The sequence below is a fragment of the Dendrobates tinctorius genome, unplaced genomic scaffold (assembly GCF_039654945.1).
Source record: "Dendrobates tinctorius isolate UK_male_01 unplaced genomic scaffold, ASM3965494v1 ptg000039l, whole genome shotgun sequence".
Classification (NCBI taxonomy): domain Eukaryota; kingdom Metazoa; phylum Chordata; class Amphibia; order Anura; family Dendrobatidae; genus Dendrobates; species Dendrobates tinctorius.
The window spans coordinates 6,975,716-7,001,222 of record NW_027361707.1 but is presented as its reverse complement, the minus strand read 5'-3'; the positions used below and the strand labels follow the sequence as shown (position 1 = coordinate 7,001,222).

Below are 25,507 nucleotides of genomic sequence, written 5' to 3'. Positions count from 1 at the left end.
CTGATCACCTCCATGCCACACCGCATTGATGCAGTATTTGATACCAAAGGAGCCCCGACCAAGTATTGAGTGCATTTACTGAACATACATTTCCGTAGGACAACATTTCAGATTTTAAAATCATTTTTTCAAGCTGGTGTTATAAAGTATTCTAATTTCCTGAGATAATGACTTTTGGGTTTTCATTGGCTGTAAGCCATAATCATCAACATTAACAGAAATAAACACGTGAAATAGATCATTCTGTGTGTAATGACTCTATAGAATGTATGAGTTTCACTTTTTGTATTGAAGAACTGAAATAAATTAACTTTTTGATGGGCGGCACAGTGACTCAGTGGTTAGCACTGCAGTGCTGGAGTCCTGGGTTCAAATCCCATCAAGGACAACATCTGCAAGGAGTTTGTATGTTCTCCCCTTGTGTGCGTGGGTTTCTTCCCACATTTCAAAGACATACTGATAGGGAATTTAGATTGTGAGCCCCATCACGGACAGCGATGATAATGTCTGTAAAGCGCTGCGGAATATGTTGGTGCTATATAAATAAAGAGATTATTATGATATTCTAATTTTGTGAGATGCACTTGTATATGCTGTCTATTCATGTGGCGGATCAAAATAAGCAAGATTTTTTATTTTTCCTATTAGAACCACTGATGAAACTTGGACCAAACTCAAATGATCCTCTTAAAAATCTGATGAAACTCTGCACAAAATCATTGATGATTTTAGGACCATTTTTCCCGTACGTGACAAAATGGACGTATGAATGAACCTTAACGTTAAGAGAGGAAAAAAACGCAAGCAATGACTTGGAGTCTCCGCGGCTTGTGTTTTGCATATTTTTACATATTTCCCATAAGGGATGGGGGCATTGCTCTAGAATCACTGCGCTGAGGAAAAAAACGCAGCATGGGCAAAAAATTGCGGAATGCACTCTAATAATGGGATGCCTAATGTATGCGTTTTTTAAGCATTTTTGCAGGGGAAAAACGCTAAAAAAAATGCGAAAAAAACGTGAAAAATTCTGAACGTGGGCACACAGCCCTAGGCTACGTTCTCACTATAAGATTTTGAAGAGTTTTTTATGTTGCAGATTTTCTGCACCAGTTTGGTAAGTTTGCTCACTTGTGTTTTTTTCCATTTAGTTTTTATTGCATTTTTGTCTCTTTTTATGTGTTTAAAATTAATGTTTGTTTTTGATTTTTCCTGGTATTTGGCCTTGATAAAACGTTATTCATACAGTCACATGCGGATTACATGCGTTTTTAGTGCTTTTCCATATCTAATGCAATTCTATGGGGGAAATCTGCACATAAACCTCATAATTGATATTTTGCAGAATCAATTTTATGCTGCTTAAAACAAAATGCGCCGTTGGCAGGAGATTTCTATAAATCCCATCCACTTTGCTGGAAATGTAAGACGCTGTGGGTTTTGTTTTGTTTTTTTTGCGCAGCACCAGAAACGCATTGTGTGAACTTATCCTAACCCAATCTGGAGTAACGATGGTTTTGGGCTGCGGAGGCTCCAATCCTGCAGCGGGCCCGGCTTGTTAGGAGTTGTGAGCCAAGCACATGATCTCAGTCAGGTGGTGACTCACATCCAGAGGAGGAGAAGCTGCAGGGAGAGAAGGAGGAAGTTTTCTCAGAGTTTCTACTCAGTGACAGATGAGGACTGGTGTCCAGGCTGAGGACATGCTCTTGTAGACATGAAGACGATGCTGCGAAGCCTTCGCTGGACGACGCCGGCTCTGTGCTTCCTGCTAGGTGAGTGCTGATCCTTTTTAAAATCAATTTTATAATTTTTCTTAAAACATGCTGTGGCTTGTATATAACTATATGGACTAATAGATGTCGCAGAGCTGCGATCGGTAATTAATCTTTTCTAATGAGTTTGATTGCAGTCCTATGTAAAACCAGCGGCAGCACTTTGTAAAGTCACAATTTCAGTTCTGCCGAGTTTCGTTTTTTCTAGATTTCCTGGATTTCTCCTCTGTCTTCTCGGTGCACACTTCTATTCGTACCTTTTACGCGTGGTTAAAAAAAAAAAAAGTCATTGGTCTTCGGTCCCCGTGTAAATAGCAGAAAATCTGTTGACAATTCTGAATTTGTATAATTTGTATAAGCGCTCTTCTTCTCCACCAATCAATGCTACATGTGAACGTAAATATCAGGCGACGATTGACTTCCAATATCATCGGCTGAGGCTCACTATGATCAATCTGTGCGAAATGAACCTTAGCCGAGCGGCTTTGTGGACCTCCCCTTCCAACATTCTCCGTCTACAACAGGGGGCACAAATTTTATTTTTTTTTAGTAATCCAAAAGCCAAACTGTCAGATTTTACTACTCCCAATGCCCACAAAAAGGGGCATTCCTATTTGTACTACTCCCTAGGCCCACAAAAATGGGCATTCCTATGCGTTCTACTCCCTAGGCCCACAAAAATGGGCATTCCTATGCGTTCTACTCCCTAGGCCCACAAAAATGGGCATTCCTATGCGTTCTACTCCCTAGGCCCACAAAAATGGGCATTCCTATGCGTTCTACTCCCTAGGCCCACAAAAATGGGCATTCCTATGCGTTCTACTCCCTAGGCCCACAAAAATGGGCATTCCTATCTCAGAACTATCCACAGTAAATGTCAAAATAAAGTGTATGATTATATATATATATATATATATATATATATATATATATATATAATTTTTTTTTTTTTTTTTTTTTTTCAATTCCCCTTTGGAGAATAGTGAGTCCAGTGAAAAGAACTAGAGGTGGCCACATGTAATGACTATGTAGTTTGACAGTTATGGAAGCAGCCAAATTTGTCACATACCATAAAATATGATGGGAGAGACTGACAGACAGAAGATGCCCCTGAACAAAACAACATATGGGTGGCAGTGCCGGACTGGGCTGCCAAAGGCCCACCAGTAACCAACTCCAGGGCCCCACTTCAACTACATGCAAATATGACATTATCCTCATTCACAAATTTATATAACACTGAACTGGGTATATTGTTAAATAAGATGCCACCTGTGTCTGTACATAGTGATTCAAGTATATAGTGCCAAGTACTGCTCATATAAGAGGGTGGTGGCCCCCCGTTGGATTCTCCTGTGGGCCAGTCCAAGCCTAAATGGGCCTTTTTGCAGTCCAATGGCTCATCATAAGGGCTTGCTCACATCTGCGTATAAAATCGGCGAGTGCAATATGAGGGAAAAAAAAATCACATTGCACTCTCCACAATGTTATTCAATGAGGCAGTGTTCCTCTCCGAGTTTTTCCTTACTTGGAATCGGGGTCAGGAGAAAATGGCAGCACGCTGCATATGGGCCATAAAACTGTCGAGACTCACCAATGCAAATCAATGAGTTTGAGGGGAAAAAAAAGTCGCGTGGCACATGGACCATGCGTATGCACACTTTTAAGAATTGATAGAAAGATGTCAGTGAGATGTATAATTAGTGTAGTATGTGTGTAACCTCCTGTACATGTATTTAGCTAATAAATTAAAGGTAAAAAAAAATGGCATGGGGTCCCCCTTATTTTTATTAACCAGCTCAAAGAAAGCAGACAGCTGAAAGCTGATCGTAATAGCCTGGGAAGGGGACAATTAAACATGAAGCTTCCCAGGATAGTAATATCAGCTCACAGCTGTATACTTAACCTTTACTGGTTACTAAAAAAGGGGTAACTAAAAAAAATGATGTGGGGTCCCTTCTGTTTTTAATAACCAGCAAAGGCTAAGCAGACAGCTGTGGGCTGATATTAATAGTCTGGGAAGGGGCCATGGATATTCTCCTTCTCCATGTTTCTCCATTTATTTGATTAGCTAAATACAAGAACAGAAAACTACCGTATATACTCGCGTATAAGCCGATATTTTCAGCCCATTTTTTTTGGGCTGAAAGTCCCCCTCTCTGCTTATACACGAGTCATATACTGGGGTCGGAGGGGGAGCAGGGTGTCAGAGACCATACTCGCCCCATCCTGGCATGTCTCTGCAGCCCCTGCTTCTCCGTAGGTCATCTTCTTCCTGTGTTCAGCGGTCACGTGGTACCGCTCATTAAACTCATGAATATGCACGTATTCTTGAGTTTAATGAGTGGAACCACGTGACCGCTGTATGCAGAAAAGACGACTGAGGGAGAAGCAGGGGCTGCAGAGTAGACCGTACGCCAAGAGAGGGTGAGTATGACGGGGGCAGAGCAATATTCACCTGTCCCTGTTCCATCGCCATGCACCGCTGTGTCTCCGGGTCCTCCTGCTGTGACTTTCAGCAGAGGGCGCGATGATGTAGTCAGTGCGCGCCCTCTGCTGAATGTCACTGCAGAGACCCGGGAGACAGAGCGGTGGACGGCGATGGAACGGGGATCGGTAAATATCGCCAGTGCCGGGGGCTCAGGACACAGGTACCTGGCCCCCAGAGACGGAGAAGTGAGTATGTCATTTTTTTTTTTCTTTAATTGCAGCAGCGGCAGCATATGGGGGGGTTTATCTATGGAGCATCTTCTTGAGCCACCATTAACCCTTGTGCAGCATTTTATGGGAGGTATTTATCTATGGAGCATCTTCTTGAGCCACCATTAACCCTTGTGCAGCATTTTATGGGGGGTATTTATCTATGGAGCATCTTCTTGGACCACCATTAACCCTTTTGCAGCACCACCCTAGGCTTATACACTAGTCAATAAGTTTTCCCAGTTTTTTGTGGCAAAATTAGGGGGGTCGGCTTATACACGAGTATATACGGTACATACACAAAGCACTGATATATATATCTGACTCTTATGGATAAAGTTTTTTTCGGGTTTAATGTGCGCTGCTTGACCAAGATAAATTTCCACACATGAGAAGTTAAGATTGTTTTAATTCCCAACGCGTTTCAAAGTGTAAACCACGTCTTCCTCAGGGGATGACATGAAGTGAATAGATACAGCTATCACAGATTAAATAGATACATCATTTGAATTTGGCGCCAAGAGCACATGTGACGGATGTCAAAGTTCAAGGGTTAAAACTGCAGGAAATGAGTGTACTGTTATTAATAATAACTATTTCTTTTAAACTTTCTATTGCAGAAAAATATTTTTAACGAAAAACTGAAAAGGAAAAAGAAAAAAGAAGAATTACCATTTAATATGGTGAAAAAAATGATAGGAACGAACTCGTTAAACACCGGGAAAAAAAGAGCTCAAAGTCTAGCATCAGAACCACTGAGCTAGGAGAGGCTACGCTGGGAAAAAGGAACATTTTTTGTCATGGATAAAAATTATGTATTTATTAGGAAGATATTTAATAAAAATGATGGAAATATATAATAAAAATATGTAAAATAAAAAATCTCTATCAAGGAAATTTCTTTGTATGTAGTATAATAAAAAATATTAATATAATAAAAAAGTTAAAAGTGTGAGTGAATGAGGATAAATGTTTGGAATTAGGAGTATAACTCCTGATCGTATATCTGGAAAAGAACAAAAGAACCATTGGTACAAAGCATAGAAAAAAGACCTACAGAGAAGTATAATTTCTCTTTGGAGGTAGCGATCCCGCTACCAGAGATTGATTGCAAGGTGACTTCTCTGTAGGTCTTTTTTCTATGCTTTGTACCAATGGTTCTTTTGTTCTTTTCCAGATATACGATCAGGAGTTATACTCCTAATTCCAAACATTTATCCTCATTCACTCACACTTTTAACTTTTTTATTATATTAATATTTTTTATTATACTACATACAAAGAAATTTCCTTGATAGAGATTTTTTATTTTACATATTTTTATTATATATTTCCATCATTTTTATTAAATATCTTCCTAATAAATCCATAATTTTTATCCATGACAAAAAATGTTCCTTTTTCCCAGCGTAGACTCTCCTAGCTCAGTGGTTCTGACGCTAGACTTTGAGCTCTTTTTTTCCCGGTGTTTAACGGGTTCGTTCCTATCATTTTTTCACCATATTAAATGGTAATTCTTCTTTTTTCTTTTTCCTTTTCAGTTTTTCGTTAAAAATATTTTCCTGCAATAGAAAGTTTAAAAGAAATAGTTATTATTAATAACAGTACACTCATTTCCTGCAGTTTTAACCCTTGAACTTTGACATCCGTCACATGTGCTCTTGGCGCCAAATTCAAATGATGTATGTATTTAATCTGTGATAGCTGTATCTATTCACTTCATGTCATCCCCTGAGGAAGATGTGGTTTACACTTTGAAACGCGTTGGGAATTAAAACAATCTTAACTTCTCATGTGTGGAAATTAATCTTGGTCAAGCAGCGTACATTAAACCCGAAAAAAACTTTATCCATAAGGATCTACATTGGCGGTCACGGAGTGGACCTTCGGGCGTGCAGCAGGCTGACAGCTGCTTTATATGCGTGTTTCCTTCTTGGAAAAGGTGAGTAGCTTTGTTTCACACCTTTTATATCTTTCCACCCAGATAAGACCCTATTGCGCCCCTTTTTTTCCTTAGCGTTGATTACACATATATATCTGACTGACATATTTCTATCTATCTCTGCATCGAAGATTGTTTTATTAGTTAGTATACTAGATTGAAATGACAGAGAATTACTGTATATAAAAGCTGATTCTAAAAGCGCATTACATAAAGATTGTACTCGCATGACATACGGATTATAGATAAGAAAAAAATTTTGACACTCTTCTGACTCCCAACTTTTCTGGCTGAGAATCTCACCTACTTTATATATGCAGATGTGAGTAAACCCTAATGCACAATTTTTCACATGTTTTGGAGGTGGACCCCCTTGCTTCTTGGGCTGCTGTATGGTTGCACCAACGATATGTCTGCCCCTGGATGGAGACACGGAGGAGTCCTAAATATGGGGGAGCGGAGATGACTTGGCAGTGCAGGAGGGAGATTTCGCACCCCTGCATGTATAGGTTGTCTCGTGAATTTAATCCATGTATTCATGCACAATTAGGACATACAGAGCGGGTTGAGTAGCACTATACATTTCCACATCGATGTTGAGACCCTGCTGCCTGGTGAGAAAGTTGGCGAGGTAACCATCACACGATACACTACAGCACACTGGCTGGGACAGATTGTGCATCTTAATGGCTGATGTGTAAATATGAAGAGATAAACTAGCAGAAGGACTGTAAAGGTCCTAGTACATCAAGAAAAATACCTATCCTGTAGCAATCTGATGTGTCAGCTCTGAGAAATCAGGCTTTGAAGCCACATGCAAATTACTCTGGGAGTGCATTGGGGGCGTGTTAAGCCATTTGGAGTATATTGACACTCCCACATCGGATTACTTCAAGACAGGTGTAATTTTTCTTGTTATACTAGGACCCATGTACCAGTAGTTTCAGTAAAAGTATGTTTACCAGCCATAGTTGTACCCTATGTCAAACTCTGCTCTGTTGAGCCAGACTCTCACGTTGCGCTACATCAGATTTTCAGACTTTCAGCGTGTCCACGTAACTTCATGTAAATCACTTGATTTAGATTAATAGTGGAGGAGGACGTCATCATCTTCTTCCCGCTCTTACTACTTTTCTGTTACTTTGCACAGCGTGTGCAGTCGTGTGCCAGCTCACCACCACCATCACCCCCTCAACCTCGTCTGATGCCAACTGCACCACAGTAAATACCTCGGCCTGCGGGGCCTGCGCCCCTGGAACACATTCCAACAATGGTGAGTAAAGATGGGGGTAGTAAGTTGTGGAGGGCTCCGGACCCCCATTCTAGAGATAAAGTTATTCTGTGTATTTGTATTAAATGCATTTTATAGGGAAACTCCATCAAATTGTAAAATTCTATCATCACTTATGGACGCCTTCTGTCGGGGAATTATTAAGATCTGTAGTAATTCCTTTACAATGAGCTCCCCTTATAGATGCCTAAATTATTTTTTTGTTAAGTTTTCTATAATTTAGATAATCTCCAATAAAGAAATATACTTTATTTAAAGTAATGATGCCCTGTCCATCAGTGACCGCTGCAGCTAATCCACGCCCGCTAACAGATGTTCACACCTTGCGTATTGGATTTGAGCTTTGTTTGATGTAAAAAAAAGCCTGAAGATTTCCTATATTTCGGGTTATTTTTTTATGTATATATATTTGCCAGTAGAGAGAAGGGACACAATACTGGGAGGTAAAAAGAGGGCCCTATGGGATATCATATTGTGTGGGTAGGCAATGGGGGGGCGTCTTTGGGGCATTATATTGCGTGTAAGCCATAAAGGGGATATTAATCTTTGTGGGAACACTAAGGGATTTCATTAGGGGCACTATCTTTGTGTGGGTTAGGGATGTGGACAAGCTGTCGCTCATTGCTGTCCTTCAGAGCTGGGATGTATGTCTCTGTGACTGTCCTGGGTAGAGGAACCTGTGCCCACAGTAAAGAAAAGAGAATTTCAGCTCTAGTAGTGATTCGACCCTGTAGCGAGACCAGAACTGGGGAAGAGAAGATGGCACCGAAAAGGGAGCAAAAGAAGAGACTGACCTTTGAGGAGACAGAAATGTAGTCACCAGGAGAAAGTGCTGAGTTTCCGCCCCATGAGGGAGCTCACGCACAAAAGGTTGTCGTCGAGTCTTTACCCAGAAGTAACAGTCCCGTGGGTGAAGAGTAAGGAATTATAGACTTGGTGAACAAAGAGGGGTGCCACCACCGCAGAGGAAGCAGCCCAGAGCAAGGGGTCTGGAGAACTAGACCGTCCCTGGAGGGGATGCGAGGCCTCTATGGAAGAAATGTCTACAGAGGGGCTGTAAATAAGTAATTGCTGAAACATTTAAGGAGTCTGTGACTCACCCCCAGAGGCCGTGGGGTACTCGGTGCCGGGCCCGTTGATTACAATGGGAGATGTCACAGTGGCAGTGACCCGGTCCGTGGCCTCAGGCGGTCAATGTAAAAGGGGTAGAGTGATGGGAATAAAGTTGTTGAGATGATTCGTGACGCCACCTGTGGTTTCTGGTCAGTTTGACCAGCGCTGCAGGGTTGCTTCTCTGGGACAGATGTTGTGGTGCAGCAATGATGTTGAAGCTCCCCACAGGTGGAGCTGTTGTTCCAGGGCAGAGTAGATGAGGTTGGCAAGTGGGGAGATGGTGTAAAGAAGTAGATGTAGCAGAGCCGGGTGTAAGGCGCAAGAATAAGTGGAGGACACAAGGGCATGTAGTTCCAAGGCTTTACTCACAGTCTGGTGCACACAGATGCCCGCTTCGGTGCCGAGTCCTCCAGGTGAGGGGCTCAGCCAACTCCCAGGCAAGGTAAAGTACACTTTTCCAGCACTCCTCCAACATGTGCCTTCGCTGAACGTCTCCACACTAGCGCCTAATCTGAAGTACTTGTAGTTGCGTATTAAACTCAAGTTCCTCCTTCTTGATGTTACTTAGAACTCTACTTGTACTGCAGACAGCTATAGCCTGCTTCGGGGACTCCTTGCTATCATGTCCCGGCTTACTCACGTTGCTGTTGTGCCCCCAAGTCTTAGATGGGAGTAAAGTGTTGACGACTTCTATTCCTCCGGTGTCTGCAGGAACATCAGTATCCATACAACCTCGGGGACCGGACCCCGGCCATGCGCTTCAAACTTGAGGAAGGGCTCTGCTCTGACCCTAATCCTTAGTTCTCTTCTTCTCCTTACGTTCCGTACTAAACTATCTTCCTTCTGAAGAATCAGGTTTTCTATGGCTCTTTCCTGTGCAAGCAGCTCCAGGTCACAGGAGTCTGCTGCAGCACCTCCTTCACTCCATCCCTCTCAGGGGATCTTCTCTCACAGACTGACCTTTTCCTAATATTCTCCCGCTCTCTTGTGCAGTCTAAGATCCACCCACCTCCCAGCACTCTTCGTGTTCCAAGTAGGGAGCCACAAAGGTTGCTCTGCTACACTACTGGTGTGTGTGTGGGATGTGAGTGTTGGAGTGTGGTCAGGTGTCTCCACCTTACCTGGATAGTGGGGTACCACACCTCAGGAGGAGGTGCATTACCTCTGTGGCGACTGAACCCTCAGGGGCACCACATCTGTACCTCAAGAAATATTGTAAATTACCAGTAAGACAGATTCCTCCATGCCGCACTGAGATGGGAATCCCCGGGGTCCATCCTGCAGGTTACAAGAAGTCCCATATCCCACGTATCAAAAGGTTTGATGCGATGATATAAATGGTCAAAATGTTGTGTTTTCATGTTGATGTTCTCTGTGTAGGAACACTCTGTGGATTTGGGTTATTTCCCTTTTTTGTGGTCCTGTGACTCAGAAATACAGAAATGACTGGATTAAAGGAAAATAAACAAAACTATCAATGGCGTTCATTATACATAGCGGCCAGGGGGATTTTGGGAGAAAACAAATGTAACTGTTGACTAAACGTGAAGATAACCTGATCAGTGTCCCCATGACTGCACTTTCATACATTTAAGACCTCATTCAGACACCCACGATTTGTGGGGGGGAGGGGGTTCTTTTTTTAAAAAGTGTTTTGAATAGTCACAGATCGAACATAAAATGTACACATTCAAATCAATGGCTTTGTAAAAATGGGCAGCTCACGAGTGCCATCTGTGTCATGTCCGCTTTCTAATTTTTAAAATTGTAAAAATGGAAACATGGATCAAAAATGGAGGAAAATTGGATTTATTCTCCCCACGCACCACAAAAAAAAATTTTTGTTTAAATCACAACTCAATCCTCTCACAGCTGAGCTTTAATTTAGACAGAGCTGTTTTTTTTTTTTTTTTTTTGTTTTTTTTAAAGCGGACCCCCCCCAAAAAAAATGATGTGGGTCCCCACTATTATTCATAACCAGCAAAAGCTAAGCAGACAGCTCCAAACTAATATTACTAGGTTGAGAAGGGACCATGGATATTACTAATAAAACCAGCCCTCAGCCTCCCCAGAAATGGCACATCCTCTGCTCGTTCCGATTGGCCTGGTGTGTTGGCAATCAGGGTACTAGTTTTGGGGTTGATGTCCGCTGACATGAAGCACAGGAGTAAGTTATGGAGAGGTGTGAGACACCTCCATTACTAACCGTGTAGTCAAAGAAATAATAGGGGTGTTTGATAGTCAAGTCTCCATTACTAACCCCTGGGCTTGATGTCAGCTGACATCAACTCTAAGACTACTAATCGCCAGAATTGGGGCATCTAATGGATGCACCATTTCTTGGGTGACTGTCTGCTTAGCCTTAGCTGATTATTAGAGGGGAACCCTATGTCTTTTTTTTTTTTTTTTCTTAGTGAAATACAAGTATAGAAAACTATACATGCAAAACACTATATCTACATAGCTATATTGTATATATAATTTACTTTTCCACCACACATGGGGTATTGGCGTACTCAGGAGGAATTGAGCAACAAATTGTGTGGTCCATTTTCTCTTTTTGCCCTTGTGAAAATGAAAAATTTGGGGTTAAAACAGCATTTTTGTGGGAAAAATTACTTTTACTTTTTTCCTTCCACATTGTTTTAATTCCAGAGAAGCACCTGAAGGGTTAATAAACTCCTTGAATGTGGTTTTGAGCACATTGAGGGGTGCAATTTTGGGTATTTTCTGTGACACAGGCCCCTCAAAGGCATTTTAAATGTGATGTGATCCCTGTTGTGAATTCACTTTCTGGCCTGCCTATGGTCACTAGTGAAGGTAGTGGAGCTGGTTGTATTGACAGAGGGGTCGCGAGTTCTCTTTCTGGGCTCCCTCTGGTGGTTACAGGAGGTAGTGGAGCTGATCTAATTAACAGAGGCCTGCCACCTGATAATGAGGAGGATGATTGGACATTTGGAGTTTCTGACTGGATTTAAAGGTGGTTTTACACATAGCGATATCGCTAGCAATATCGCTAAAACGTCACTGATTTTGTGACGTTATAGCGATATCGCTATGTGTGATACTTGCCTCCGACCGGCTCTCCCGCTGTCCATCGCTGATCAGGCGAGATCGGGCAGCTCCATTTCTCGTCGTCTGCGTCCTGCTGGGCTTCCTGCTGTGTGAGACGAGCGACGCGTGGAGGCGGGCGGGAGGGCGTCAGGATCTCTGAGTGTGAAAGGTGAGTATCATGCGCTGCGTCACTGTGAGATCTTTCTGTGTGGAAGCTCGCTGGTGCATCGCTAAATGTAAAAGGGCCTTAAGACCACTGACTCCCTCTATCCCTGCTGGTGATTTTTTTCCTGCCTCCTGAGGTCTTAGTTTCCAGCTCAGTCCCTGCATGCTCAGCTAAGTGTTCTTTTGTTATTGTTCACATTTGATTTGGTTTTGTCTATTTCAGTTTTGTGTGGTCAGCCAGCCCCGGCTGGGGCTGTGCTGAATTTCCATCCTTATGCTACTGTTTGTGCCAGTTTGTTTTTGTCCCTTATTAGATTGGCCTCTCTTTGCTCTGCTTTCAGAATATACCAGAATGCTGATATAGTGGGTGAAGTCTAGTGACTTCAGTGTTTTTTCTATCAGACGTGTTGGGCATTTTTTTGCAGGGTTTTGTGCATGATTGCAGACAGTGTCTTTCCTTTCCTGTCTATTTAGTTTGGGCCCCATCGTTTGCTCAGCCTATTTTCCTACCTGCGTTTGTGTTTTAATCTTGTCTCACCGACAATATATGTTTGGGGGCTATCTATTCCTTTGGGGTCTCCTCCGGGGCAGTTTAGATTTCCCCTTTCTTGCTTTAGGCTTATTTAGTTCTCCGGCTGTGTCGAGGTGTCTAGGATCATCGTAGGTGCTCTACACGGCTACTGCTAGTTGTGTGGATAGGATCAGGGGTCTGTAATCCGCTTAGTTACCAACCTCTCTGGTTTTCTGTGGCTTAGCTTGGTCTTGCTTTCCTCCTCAGTGACCCAATCATAACAGATCCCCGCCAAAAAAAATTCAGTGTTTTTAAAATTGCAAAAATTTTTCACATTTTTGATATTTTTATAAATAAACACAAATCTTATAGACCAAAATTTACCACTAACATAAAGTACAATGTGTCATGAAAAAATAATCTCCAAATTATTGGGATACGTTAAAGTGTTCCAGAGTTATTACTGCATAAAGTGACAATGGACAGTATATAAAAATGAGGTTTGGTCATTAACGTACAAAGTGGCTCTGTCCTTAAGGGGTTTAATAGAAGGGGCAATTAGCCATGTGATGTGTAATGGCCACTCTGTGTGTGATTATACCTGACACAGCTGCAGGATCCTATCAGCTTCAGCTTCCATCTCATGGGCAGACTGGGCTGCAATATTGCTGCGAAAAAACCACAACAATTCTAGGGCAAAACTTAGAGGGGCATTCCCATCTCAAAGATATCCCAATATATAGTAGGTATAGGAATAATAATATTAGCAGATACGAATTAGAAATGTAGGGTAGTTCTGATTCGCTATGTCTCTTTCCTCATGTGCAGGCATTGCAGGACCTTAGGTATCCATGGTTATGACCACTGATGTAGTGACAGCTGGTGGTCGTAACCATGCATACCTAAGGTCCTGCAATGCCTGCACATGAGGAAAGAGACATGGCGAATCAGAAGAACTATCCTACATTTCTAATTTAATTATATTATTACACCTGCTACATATTGGGATAGAATCTTGATGATGGGAATACTCATTTAATTTTCTATACCCCTCATATTATCCATGAAAACCACTAACTGCATAATTTTCCTATATCCCGTTTGACCTGGAGGAAATATTCTGGTTATCATTGATTTTTATTTTTTTTTCCCCCCAAAATAATGCCTCTTATGGGGCAAGATTTTTCTTTCTTTGCTCGACCCTACAGAGACATTATTTGGTTAGGAAAATTAAGTGGCCGAGGTTTTCCTTCCTTTTTTCATAAATTCTATAAAGAGAAGTGAAACTGATGAGCACAGACTATTTGTGTTGGCCAGTGTGGTCCAGCAATAACCTTCCCCTCCCTCCCTTCCCGACCATGTTAATAAGATAATGATTAATCAAGTTATCTTCTTATATTTTCCGCAGTGAACACATAGCAAGATTTTTGTTTAGCAGACAAAAATGTGGATACGATCCTATGCCCAGGCGAAATCCACACTGAAAATCTGCATCGATCTTTCCGATTTGCGGAGTCTGTGCGCACGCACGTGGACACAAACAGAAAATGGCCCCTGTGCAAGAACCATATATGGGCCCTTTACCATACCTCCTAACTTTCAAAGCCTAGAGATGAGCAGATCGATTCACTGGTCTGTGATGCAACGTCCAGATCGATGCTACCTGGCGGCCGTGAATCTCTAACCTTCTGGCATCCCCGGCGCAGTTTTTGATTAGCCCCGGCCGGTGTAACTACATCTGTGCGTCTCGCTCTTCTCTAGTTGGGACCTGTGGTTTTAATTTTTGTTCCTTCATTTACAGTCGGATCCGACAGAACTTTCTCATCTTTATGCAGCGTCACTACACGACATCCGGCTTTTTTGTGTCTGTAAGGCCATGTTCACACACAGCAAATATAGCATATTTTGTTTTCTGAAGGATCTGCACCAAACTGCACAAAAACAATCTTCTGTGATTATTGCTGCATTTTTTTTGGCCTTTTCCCCCATATTTGATGCATTTTTTTGTGCAGCTGTGAAGCTGCATGGGTTTTTTTTTTGTTTTTTTTTTTAAATTTTTGTTATAATACAGAAACGTTTTAATTCTGCACTTAATGTGCAGCTGAAAATATGCAGCATTTACGCTACATGTGAACATTGTGTAAATTTTGAAGCAAAGTGGGTGCGTTTCCATGAAATCTCCGCCCTCTGTGGTCTGAAGATTCTGCTGAACGCTGTGGTTTTGGTGCATTTTTCCTCTATAGACTTCCTGTGAAAAAAACCGCATGGGGAAAAAAAAACGCTGCTGCATTTTTAAGCGCAGAATCAAAGCTTTTCTGTACTATTGAAAAGCATTAAAAAACTCTGCTTCATGGCTTCCCAGAGAAAATCTGCTCAATCCCTCTGCCCTAATCGCCCATCCGTGACCCAGAGAACATCCAATAGTGGTTGTATATGAAGAGGAGTATTTTGAGATATCGGAGGAGCCTCTGCACCACTGCTTTCAGTCACGGCCTTCCCGCAGGTCTGAAACCACGGCCTAGATTTTAGATCGGCACACATCTCGGTGGTGGAGGTGTTCTGCTGCCCATCGGGTGGTGAGTACTGGACAGAGGGACAGAATACCGAGGGAGTAGACCCCATAGTGTGGACTTTGTCACAGGGTGAGTCCAGCTGCCCTGCTAGCCCAGACGTGGCGAGGGGACCGTGAGTCTGCAGACGCGCTTCGCTTACCTACAGGTGACACCTCTCTTCTCCAGGTGCAGATGGATCCGGCTCCCTTCCCCTGGAGGGCACCGTGTGTCCAGAGGGGGTCTGCTGGAGGAGCTGGAGGGTGAGACTGGTAGCACGGACCCTCTCTCCATATACTTTTTTTTTTTTTTCCCGCCAAGTGTGGCCATCTTGCAGGCTCCCTGTTCTGGAGGCAAAGGGCGAAGATTCCAGATACAGAGATGTTGAAGAGGTTTCTTTTTACACTGGGTTCAGACCCTGCATAGCCTTATTTGAATTGCAGTAGGTAATAGATCGCTGCAAATATGCAAACTTATATTATACTAGCTGAAGAGCCCGGCTGTTATGAGCGCATTTTCTGCTCCACCAGCTGGGAGTTCTCCTTCCGTTCTCCCTCTGGTAGTGACAGGAGGTAGTGAGGATAGTTTAGTTGGTAATGGTCTGCCACCTGACGAGGAGGATAGTGATTGGATCTCTGGAGTATCAGACTGGATATAAGACAGCCAACGCCCTATCCTGTTGCTGGTGATTCAGTCTGTTTCTCAGGTCTTGGACTTCAGCTCTGCTCCAGTCATCTCAAGTTAAGTTTGTTTTTTGCTAATGTTCACACTTGCTCTTGTTGGTCAACTCAGTTTTTTTGTGGTCAGCCAGCCCGGCTGGGCTGTGCTGAATTTCCACTCTTATTTATCTGTATTTGCCAATTTGCCTTTTTGTCCTTTATTAGATTGGCCTCTTTTTGCCCTGTCTCAGAATATTCCAGAGTGCTGATATAGTGGGAGAAGTCTAGTGACTTCAGGGTTAATTTTGTTATCAGAAGCGTTGGACATTATTTTTGGTAGGGTTTTTTGGCAGATTGCAGACAGTATCTTTCCTTTCCTGTCCTTTCAAGTTAGTTTGGCCCCATCGTTTGCTCAGCCTATTTTTCTGCCTTTGTTTGTGTTTTCATCTTGCTTCACCGTCAATACATGCGGGGGGCTGTCTTTCCTTTGGGGTCTGCTCTGGGGAGTTTTCCTCTTTTCTTACTTTAGGCTTATTTAGCTCTCCGGTTGTGACGAGGCGTCCAGGACCACCGTAGGCACGCTCCACGACTGCTTCTAGTTGTGTGTTAAGATCAGGGCTCTGCAGTCTGCATAGTTACCAACTTCTCTGGTTTTCTGAGATTTAGCGTTTGTTGCTTTTTTCCTCCTCGGTGATCCATTCATAACACCCGGCGCTGCCTGGGCATAGTAACGAACTATGGTTAGTTAGTGTGCAAAGCTGTGTATAGCACCGCCCACGACGCAGAGCCACATTCACTATTATATCCCACATCATCCCGTCAGCCAGAGCTACTGGACTACTACCCCTAATATCTCACATCATCCCGTCAGTCAGAGCCACTGGACAACTACCCCTAATATCCCACATCATCCCGTCACAGCCGCCGGACTACTACCACTAATATCCCACATCATCCCGTCACAGCCGCCAGACTACTACCCCTAATATCCCTCATCGTCCCATCAGCCAGAGCCACCGGACTACTACCCCTAATATCCCACATCGTTATATATATAAAGCTGAGTGTAGTGCCCCGCCCACCCGCATAGCCACATTCACTAGAATATCCCACATTATCCCGTCAGCCAGAGCTACCGGACTACTATCCCTAATATCCCACATCATTCCGTCAAAGCCAGTAAAAGTAGAATAGTGAAATTGCACAGAAACATGGTTCACTAAGATCCCAGGTTTTCTACTGATCAGGCTGATATTCTCACTTATCTGCCACCATAAATATCAGTCATGCTTTCACCAATGGACAGGCACAAACCTTATACATTAGTACAGTAGAGAAACCTTCACACACATTTTCATGGACCGTCAACTTGTAATTTGTCCGGCTGAGTTGCTCATGGATGTCCAGCATCTGTATGCAGTATAGTATCATATTTAATGGGTTGTTATGGGAAAAGCATTACGTGTTATATGGGTATATTCAGGTGAATTATGGGGAAAGTAGCACTTTAAAAAAAACTCACAGCAACAGAGCACAGTAACACATCAATAATGCATAAAAGTGTCTGTAAGAAAATATTAAATCCACATGACATTTAATATGTGCACGTTCCTACATTCATGTGTGTCACTTAATGATACCACACGGGAGGGGGGGATTCATTTCTGTCATGTACTGACTGCTCCTTTCTGGGGGACAGACGATGGCTGGAACTTATGTTCCTGGGGATGCTAGATTTCTCCCACCATGTCAGTGTCTGCTGAGGTGTTGTCAAGTGGGAAAACTTGCGCATAGCAACCAATCACAGCTCAGCTACTTTTAACCAGCTCTGATGAAATGAGAGATGCTTAGTGATTGGTTGCAAAGAAAACTGTTGGTCATAGCAACCAATCACAGCTTAGCTTCTTTTGAACAGCTCTGGTGAAATGAAAGATGCTTCATGATTGGTTGGTGATATATATATATATATACACACACACACACACACACACACACTGATTTTTATATATAGAGATTGTTTCTTAATTCTCTGCTGAAGATCTGAACCCTAATATAAGACGCTAATATCATGGATACAAGCATCATCTAGTTTTCACTGTGGAGGATGGAAGACTGAAGTCTTACTATCTGGGACAGATCACCACCTTTATACCACAATCTATGGATATCCAGATAAACCTGAAACTTAAAGGAGACTTTTACAAAGGTCTGACATCAATATCAATAATACAATATAACATCAGACCCAGTCTAATTACATCTAACCTGGTACTCCTGGGGAAAAGTGTGACATGGAGATGATGGATTAAGCACAAAAGCCACCTTGCCCTAGGGCCCCAGACACCTAATATAGACTAACTCTCCTATCCTATTTCTATTGAGTTTGCTGGGGATGCCCGGAAAATGTAAAGAACTTGACATAAGATCTTCTACTCCGCCTACACATGCTGAAGAGGTGCAGAATAACACAATCGGGTGATTTTTCTCACGGATTAACCCTTACATGTATAACATGGCTCCAATGCGTAACTCATCAAGTAACTTAAAGGGGTCTACCAAATGCCCCAGAGACTCCACCCGCAAGTCCTCTGTCGACCTCATGAAGGAGCAACCTTCTATCTCTCCATCTCCAGAAGACTCGGGTCAGTCATGCATCTCTGGGAAACCGAAACATCTCAGCCAATTTCAATGAGCCATACCTACTCTATGGCTAATCAAGGAGACACAATATCCTCTCCTACAATGCATTCAGACCTATATGGTCTGCGAGTATTGATTCAGGCCTTGCTATGAAGCAGGACATTGACTTCCTAGCACAGAGGATTGACACGTCACACCAGCAAGCCATTGACACTGTCAGGAACACCGCCCTGCACTTGCTCACTGAGCCAGTGCGCGTGTCCTGAGTAAGACAAACTGTGCTCAGAGTTACCTGTGGAGCGGGCAGCAGCAGAGAAGATGCGTGCTTCAGACCCCCAGGACCTGAAGCACGTGACTGCTGGGGGCATGGCCTAAACTCCAGAGAGCTAGGAGCTGTAGGAAAACTCCTAGAATGGTAACTACGGAACGAAGTTACTAATTGGCATAGACAGGGAAATAAACCAGATCAGGCCGGTCTCAAAGCACGAGATATCACGACAATTACCAATGGGCGAGACAGAACGGATAGTCAAGACGTAGCCAAGAAGTTAGAAACCAGAGAAGCAGATATACAGTACAGAATCAACAGGCAAACTCACACCGGGGGACAGAACCGGATCAGAACCATATAAGCAAGCTATAAGACAACAAACAGGCACACAGGGGTCACAACACTCGGCCAAAGGCAAAAGTATAACTGACAGGGATTGGAGTTTCTCAGGGCTATAAAAAGCTCTGCCTGAACCAAAGAGAGGCCACAATAATTAACCCCAGGCGTGCAGGTCAAAGCCTGCACAGAGCTCAAGACATTAACCCCTGACGTGCAGGTCAAAACCTGCACTGGGATCATGACAGACACCCTATGAGAGGAGATCAATCTTTTGGCCTCCAGGACAACAGTTGCGGAAGGTTTATACTACTGCTTGCTGGAGCATGGTTGCCATATTTGCATGTCTTGAATTTACGTATTTGTGCATTATTGTTGGATATATATATATATGTGTTTACTGTATTGCCATAGTAGTATACGTAATTAAGGGACAGTGTAGTTAGTGGAAATGGACACAAGATGGGGGCACTGAGCACATTCATATGGGAGCACACTAGGAGGACACTAGAGGGTTTATTAGGGGACACTAGAGAGCTAATTAGGGGAGTGTGAATCGGGAATTAGCTGAGAGAGATTTCCTGATTTGTCAGTCGGGGGAGCCCCTGGTACTAGTCAGAAGGCATTGTCCCTGACAAGCCTAAAGCCCCGTCACACACAGCTCAGTCACAAGTTTTGTGACGCGACAGCGATCTCACCAGCGAGATCGCTGTGTGTGACACTGACCAGCGACCGGCCCCCTGCCGGTTATCGCTGATGGTTCCTGAAAACTCAGGACTTTTTTGGGTCGTTGGTCTCCCGCTGGCCAGCACGCATCGCTGTGTGTGACAGGCGGGAGAGCAACGACCAGCGCGCTGGTAACCAAGATAAACGTCGGGTTTCTAAGCAGCGTGCGATGCTTAGAAACCCGATGTGTACCTTAGTTACCAGCGCGCTGATGCAGGGAGCTGGTAACCAAGGTACACATCGGGTTTCTAAGTGACGCGCGCCACTTAGAAACCCGATGTGTACCTTAGTTACCAGCTCCCTGCATCAGCGCGCTGGTAACTAACGTACACAGCGACGCGCCTGCTCGGCGTCGCTGGTGCTGATCGCTGGTGAAGCTGCCTGTTTGACAGCTCACCAGCGATCATGGAGCGACACACCAGCAATCCTGACAAGTTGATATCGTTGTCGGGATCACTGGTGAGTCGTTATGTGTCACGGGGCCCTTACTGACACACTAAGTGTAAAGCAGATCCCCTAGCTATACTTGGCAGAGAAGAAGTGTGTGTGGTACCTACAGCAGAGAAGAAGCCAGTGGAAGAGTCACTGTGGAGAAGTCAGCCTGAGTCTGGGAGTTGATCAAATAGAGAAACCAGTGGATGAATCACTGTGGAGCTGTCAGCCAGAATCTGGGAGCTGATAAAGTAGTTGAGTGGGCCACCAGCGAGTGCACAGACAGGATAACCAAAAGGGGGTGGACGACCTAGTAGACGGGTATCTTCGTAGGCTGAAGTCGGTCGCAGGAAGAGAGGTCGAAGTGCCATTTTCACCGGGCTCCTCGCTCCGCTGTTACTTTGTGGTCCACTCTGGTGTAGCTGAAGAAGCTAATTGCTGCTGTAGAAGATGTATTGTTGGTACCGTGTCAAGAGTCCTAAAGGTATATTGTATGTGCTGTGTCCTAAAGAAAATAAAGCTGATCTGTTTGAAGTTACTCCGGCCTCTGCCTCCAGTCTTTCGAATCCCTGGAGAAGTGAGAAATGTACCAGGAATGACGTAGTCTCCTGCACAGTGAGTACTGGAGCGGCTGATGGGGCTACCCCCCAGGGGTGGTTTTACATGCTCAGGTACAAAATACAACCCTTCTCATCAACGACCAAGAAAGCAGTGGCAGAAGTACCAACATTTGCATTAAGGGATTGCCAGAAAATGGAAGGAAGGAAGGAAGGAGGATCTGAAATCTCCAGTTACTGCTCTTTTTATCAAAATCAGATGCAAGAATGGGCATCATTGACATTAATAATCCAAGAGATGTTTATGTAAACTCTACTATTTTACAGATAAAGAGGACTTTCTGTGGAACGCATGGGTTGTGGATCCCATATCCATGGATGGAGCATAGATTAAAACTTTTCACAGATGTTCCAGGTCGTACTCTCTACATGAGGTGTATCATACAACCTCTACTGGTAAAAATCTGTGAGATTGGTGCTTCATACAGACATCAGAAGATCTGCTTACATCATATAGATGCCTTCAGCTTGTATCAGCCTTCACCCTGCAGAGTCTGTAGCAGCTCATATTACACAGATCTCATCTGTCTGTGAGTTAGGGCCCCGTTACATTTAGCGATGCACCAGCGATCCCGACAATGATACCACCCGGTCAGGATCGCTGGTGCATCGCTAAATGCTCGCTAGTGAGCTGCCAAACAGGCAGATCTCACCAGTGACTTAGCAGCGGTTAGCGGTCGTTACTTACCTGTCAGACACGGTGATGAAGACGTCCTGCCGCCCACATCCACGCGTCGCTCGTCGGCACCAGCAGGAAGCAGCCGACGAGAAACAGCCCAGGACGTTCTCACGCGATCATCAGTAGCCAGCGGGGGAGCCGGTCGGAGGTAAGTGTCACATATAGCGATATCGCTAGCAATATCGCTGCTGCGTCACAAAATCGGTGATGCTTTAGCTATATTGCTAGTGATTTCGCTATGTGTGACGCCCCCTTTACAATGGCTGAAGGAAAGTCTGCAATATCTTTACAAGAGTACTCAGCCACTGACAGACCCAAGTGCTCTGCTTAGCCATCAAGGAAAGCTATAGAGAGCCTTGAAATCATTAAACATGAACTTTCTTGTAATATATCCATCTTATGGCAAAGACTGCAGAGTCACATTAACAGCATCTCTCAGTATGCCTTTCATTAGTTACCACCAGAGGGAGCCCTTGAACAATTGTACTCTACATACCAGTATTACAAAAACACTTGCAAAAAATACATCTCTACTCTACTGAAATTAAATACGCCAGAGTCACTAAAGGAATGCCAGGACTTCCAACAGTTCAATGCCGAACGAGAGAGCACCGTGCGCGACATCGTGAACAAGACAGAAGCAAAAATCCCACAAATGTCAGAAGTGAGACAGATGCAGGTCCACTAGGAGCTCAAAGCACTCAATCAAGTCAAGCTCATCAAGGTACTCAACCCTCAGTGATCAGTTCATAAGAGCACGTGCCAAAGCAGAATCTATGAAAGTGCAAGCCATTTTTGCCCAAAAGAAAGCAGAGAGGGAAACGGAATCTGCATGCAAGAAAGCAGAGATGGAATCTGAATCTGCACACGAGAAGGCGGAAATAGAAGCCCTGCAGAAGGAATACGAACATGCAGCAGCCGTGGCAAAGCTAAAGGTCTTCGAGTAGGCTCTAGGTGGGAGCCAAGGAGGCAGCCTCAATTCGTACAAACTCGACACGGATGACCCACTTAAGCGCACAAGAAATTTTACATGCTGAGCCAAACCAACGAAACCCTGACCTGCACCGACCTCTCTAGAGCATCAGAACGTTGATCTGCCTGCAGCTCCCAGCTTTCAAGGTCAGTCTAATGTACCACAAACATTCAAACCCGAACCTCCTTCATGTGTCAATACACGGCCTGACCCTACACCTCAGCAAATGCCATACGCCAATGGATCGCCCGCCAGGACAGTGGGGTACTCGGTACCGGGCCGGTATCTCAGAGGGAAGTGTCACAGTAGCGGTGACCCGGTCCGTGGCCCTGGGCGTCAATGTAAAAAGGGGTTAAAGCGTGGCTGGTTAAAGTTTGAGTGGATGATACGTGACGCCACCTGTGGTGTTCGGCAATGAAGATGTTAAGCCGACGCTGCAAACAGATCCTCTGGGACAGATGGTGTGGTGCAGCAATGATGTTGTAGCCCTCCACAGGTAGGGCTGCAGTCCCAGGGCAGAGTCGATGAAGAGGATAGGTGTTGAGGAAGAGGGTGTAGTGTCTGGCACAGAGATGTAGCAGGGCTGGAGAGTTTGCAGGAAGAAGGTAAGGACACAATAGGGTGCAGTTTCTTTTACTTTTACTTTGCTTGGTAAATGCAGTCCAGCATTACAGATGGAACAGAGGCTGGCTGGCCTGGAAGCATCTTAGGAATCTCTCTATCAGATGGGTTTTGTAGTCTCCTTTCTAGCGCTTATCTTAGGTACTTGCAGTACTGTGTTACACTGAAGTTCCACTTGCTAGTTCTCATTTAGAACTCCCTCGTATGGCAGACAGCTGTAGCCTTCTTCTTCTGGCTCACCCGTTGCTGTTGTGCCTCCGAGTCTTATATAGGAACAGAGCATTTACAGTTTCCTATTCCTCCGGTTTCTGCTGCAGGAACATCAATATCCATACAACCTTGGAGACCGGGCTCCAGATCATGCGCTATAGCTAGAAGTGAGCACTTAAACTCTGCTCAATCTTCCAGCTCCTCTCCTCCACGTCCACACACGTTGCCCTCCTCACACGAACTCCTAATTTCCCCTTCCTGGCCCCCAGAGAGTAGCTCTTCCCCCACTTTTGGTTCAGAGCTCCCTCTGCTGGCCTGGAATGAGAACTGTGTTGTGATTAACTGACAGAGAGACCCTTCATTGCTTCCAAGCATGACAACACACTCCCTAGAAGGAAGGTAATGCCACTGTGGGCGCCACACCAACATCTACATGCAACCTAACATGCCGACAAGGCACCACGCTCCTGACAACTGTGTGGTTCCAGCCCCGCATACAACAGAGATCATATGCCACAAACCAGTTGCTGGTCTAAATGCCTACGCCACTCCATATCTTCCCATGTTCTTGAACTGTGAAGCTACGACCCACGCTAACAGCATCACTCAGCCAGCAAATATTTCTCCAAAGTCAGAAAGAACAGACATGTCCGATTTTGCGAGGTACATGATACGCTGAGAACTCACCAGCACACCGGTCTCACAAGGTTCGACGACCAGCCAGAGAATTACAGAGGTTGGAAATGTGCCTTTAAAGACGCAATTAGTGACCTTGGCATCGCTGCTGCTGAAGAGATGGATCTGCTAATCAGGTGGCTCAGACCTCAATCCACAGAGCGGATCAAGAGGCTCAGATCTGTCCACATCAGCAATCCAGCAGCTGGTCTCATGGCTGCATTGGGAAGACTAGAACGTATCCTTGTCAGTCCTGAAGCCATAGAGAATGCACTGTTTAAGCTTCTATAGGATTTCCCCAAAGTATCTGGCAAGGACAGTTCAAAATTCCTAGAGCTCAGCGACCTGCTCCTAGAGCTCCAGTTAGCCAAGGCAGACATGCACCTACCTGGTCTCAGCTACCAGGATACCGCTAGGGGCATTAACCCAATAGTTTCTAAGCTGCCATACAATATACAAGAGAAGTGGACCACTATTGAGTCAAAATACAAAAGAGCCCATCAATCCTCTTTTCCCCCATTTTCCTTCTTCTGTGATTTTATCAAGGATATCGCATAGCGTAAGACCGACCCAAGATTTTCCTATGTAGAACCCAGCGGACCTTGGTCCAACCCTTCCTAAGTGTGAGGGCCCACGTACTAACCTGAAAAGCCAAGGAGGCCCAGTGTCAGCAAAATAGACCAATATCCTTCCCACACTTACATCAGCTCCAGACAAGAGCAACACAGGGGACAAGGTCGAAGATCCTAATCGTGTCCCATTCATAAGAAACCAGATCCCCTAAAGAAGTTCATTGGCTTCAGAAAGAAGCCGCTCCAGAAGCGCAAGGAACTTTAAAGACATTTGGTGCATGTTACAGATGTTGTGCTTCTACTGAACACTTTGCTAAGGACTGTAAAATTCTTAGTATTTGGAGTGTGACAGTGAGGACCACGTGCAAGCACTCCATCCATCCCAACCTAGCTCTGCTCAGCTCACACCTTCCGTACCAAACACAAGCTATGGCGGGGAGGAAACAGAACAAGCAAGTCCTACCAAGGTATCATCTTCATGCACAGAAGTTTGCGGAGAAGACTTCTGGGACAAGTCATGCGCAAAGATTTGCCTGGTGAACGTATATCCTAAGGGTCAGCCCGAAAAGAGCACAAGGGTTTACGTCATCCTGGACGATCAAAGCAACCGATCACTTGCAAGGTCAGAGCTCTTTGATTTGTTTGATTTAAAGGGAAATGCTTACCCCCTAGACCTTGGGTACTTGCAGTGGTGTTACAGAGGTCTCTGGAAGAAGAGCCTACTTACTTATAGTATCTTCACTTGAGAACAACATAGAGATATCTCTGCCCACACTCCACTGAGTGCAACCAGATACCATCCAATAGGAAGGAGATTCCAATGCCAGAGGCTGCTCTTCACCTCCCTCATCTAATGACGGTAGCCAACAAGATACCTGCTCTTGACAGCAGTGCAGATCTCCTGATCCTGCTCGGTAGAGACATTCTCCGACTGCACAAGGTACATCAGCAGATCAATGGACCGCATGATGCTCCATTTGTTCAACGCTTTGATCTAGGCTG

General features: G+C 44.3%; 1 protein-coding gene across 3 annotated transcripts in view; it reads left to right on the top strand.

The window, feature by feature from the left end:
• Positions 1-1,530: 1,530 nt before the first annotated feature.
• LOC141088401 (uncharacterized) overlaps positions 1,531-25,507 on the top strand; it is a 47,273-nt gene continuing 23,296 nt past the window's right edge. The window contains exons 1-2 of one of the 3 annotated variants that reach the window (XM_073574444.1): positions 1,534-1,769; positions 7,562-7,684. In XM_073574444.1, coding sequence (XP_073430545.1) covers positions 1,712-1,769; positions 7,562-7,684 — 181 coding nt within the window. In that variant the 5' untranslated portion in view covers positions 1,534-1,711. Of the gene's footprint in view, positions 1,770-7,561; positions 7,685-25,507 lie in introns of all 3 variants that reach the window. The other 2 variants (XM_073574442.1, XM_073574443.1) reach the window with 2 other exon arrangements.